The 2,253-nt window shown below is 41.5% G+C and overlaps 1 protein-coding gene across 3 annotated transcripts in view; it reads right to left on the bottom strand.

Moving 5' to 3' along the window:
- Positions 1 to 43: 43 nt before the first annotated feature.
- LOC139996097 (prohormone-1) overlaps positions 44 to 2,253 on the bottom strand; it is a 61,210-nt gene continuing 59,000 nt past the window's right edge. For all 3 annotated transcript variants that reach the window (XM_072020181.1, XM_072020182.1, XM_072020180.1), the window contains exon 3: positions 44 to 818. In XM_072020181.1, coding sequence (XP_071876282.1) covers positions 654 to 818 — 165 coding nt within the window. In that variant the 3' untranslated portion in view covers positions 44 to 653. The remainder of the gene's footprint in view (positions 819 to 2,253) is intronic.

Below are 2,253 nucleotides of genomic sequence, written 5' to 3'. Positions count from 1 at the left end.
CGTGACTCGTTTTATTATTCATTTTAGCTGGAGGGCGATTGCATACAACAGAAATAAATTCTTTATTGAACTTTTTCCATTAATGATTACAGCCACCGTGTTCATAAACGTAAAATTTGATTTACAAGAACGTAGCGGTACATTTCGCTCCACCATCGAACAACGAAATAAGTCGTAAAGTCTATTTACGAAGAATAAAAATGCGAGGTGGCCGATCGCTATATCGCGAGAATATATAATCTCGATAACATCTAATCTACCATTTTCTTTCTTAATATCGAATACAATATATTACGGAAACTCGGTGCTAATTTACATCCGCTACATTTCCAAGTCTTTTGCTCGTGCTTTTCGCTTTTTAAATGAAATACCATTGGACGATTCGAATTTCAAGCGCGACGGTAGGAACAAACGATTCGCTTCTTAATAGAAATATGATTAGAGTTTCGTTAGATATCGTTGATATCACATCGTATGATTGAAGATCAGCGGAAGCGGGATATGCGCGGATGTAAAGTTCGCAACTAGAACCGGGTTCGTGTTCGTCGAGCTACACTCGACTATTTAAAAGTTACCACTGGACAAGAGAGATATAGGTGGAGGAGAAGAAGAAGAAGAAAGCACGATGGCGGTCGTCGAGTTAGCTGAACGTTTTATTTGCCAAAGCAGGAGACCGCGTTGAAAGCGCACTGTTTCCAGTAGCTGCGTTTACGCTGAAGATCCCCGATGTCCAGCTGATTCCGAAGCCGTTTCACGATTTGCTTCGTAAACAGGTAATTGATCAGAGCAGTCTCGATGCTTCCATCGTCGTCCACCAGCTGAAACACACGCTTTCGCCAGGTCTCGAAAAATCATACTCTTTGATCGAGTACATCGCGAATATTTATCGTCAATGTTGATACAAGTTTCACCATTTTTCCGCCATACGAGAAACACATTAAATTTTCGTTAAACCAAAGTTTATGATAGTCTTGCTGCGATGAATTTTTGCGGATACCGCGGTTAATCCGATATGTACGCGTGAAATCTTTTTCCGACTATCACGAGCAAACAGAGACGTCGCAAACTTTGAAAAATAGCTTTATTACATTTATCGTACACTAAATCTTCGTGTTCGCTCTGCGTTCACGCTGCTCAGGAATAGCCGTACACGTGTACATTTCCCTGTATGCAAAAAAAAAAAAAAAAAAAAAGAGGAAAAGGAAAACTCTCGATCACGTAACTAGCAATCTCGAAGGAAAAATGCTTCGAGTTATTGGAATGTTGTTGGACGTGTTAAACGTCGTTATTTCTAATTTCTGACTTTCGTAGCATCGACTTTTTCGGAAAGACCAAAGCTACGGTTCGATGAACATCGATTATATGGGTCGTGCGAGCGAAACGAAACAAATTTCATTGGCCGTAATGGCGCGCATCGGAAGTCAAAAAAAAAAAAAAAAAAAAAAAAGAGGGAGAGCATCCTATCCCTGTGACGTCGTATCGACCCCGATATATTTCGCCATCTTTCGCGTTACCATCGGAAAAAGCAACGTTAATGGATAATAATGCTCCGAAAGCTAACGCGATTTTATTTACGTTCAAAAGAATTTCGTGGCGTTAGAGAACATCGAGGAATCGTTTAAAAAATACGCGTGGATAACGGTATGAACACGAGTTGTTTTTCTCTCTCGTGCGGCTCTTTTTTCCTTTTTTAGGTGGGAAAATGTGCGCGAAATCAACGAAGCGTAATGTCGTTGAAGCAGGATAACGCGTGTATTCGATTCAGGATAGGAGGGATGCGAGTAAAACGCGATGGTTGTAGTCCGAATACGTAAGTAAACAAAGGTATTTAGAAAGAATCGAGAGAGATAGCGTGGTAAGCGTGAATATAGCGGGAGAGAGGAGTTTAATAATCTCATACCGAAGCGTTTCTCGTCTAAACGTTTGTGCGCGCTTCGAAAGATGAAATAGCAATTTGTAGGAGCGAATGATTAAAAATTAAGGAACAAACGAAAAGAAAGAAGAACGCGTCTATCGCGGCAGGAGAACGTTTAACTCGACGTTTATAAAGTTGTTGAATCAGCGTTCGCGACGGACAACCGGACGCTAAGTGAAATCGGATTGCCGTTGCCGCGCTATCGATTATCGGATCAGCCGCGAATTTATCAGCCTTCCTTTTAAGAACCACCGTTCTTTATCGTTGCTCCTCTCCATGGCAGAGCTCGAAAAGTCGTCGCGGGCGGAAACCGATTTTTGATATTCTGCGATTCCTCC

This window comes from Bombus fervidus, chromosome 17, assembly GCF_041682495.2.
Source record: "Bombus fervidus isolate BK054 chromosome 17, iyBomFerv1, whole genome shotgun sequence".
Lineage (NCBI taxonomy): Eukaryota > Metazoa > Arthropoda > Insecta > Hymenoptera > Apidae > Bombus > Bombus fervidus.
The sequence above is the reverse complement of the archived record's forward strand: the minus strand, read 5'-3'. Positions and strand labels throughout refer to the sequence as shown.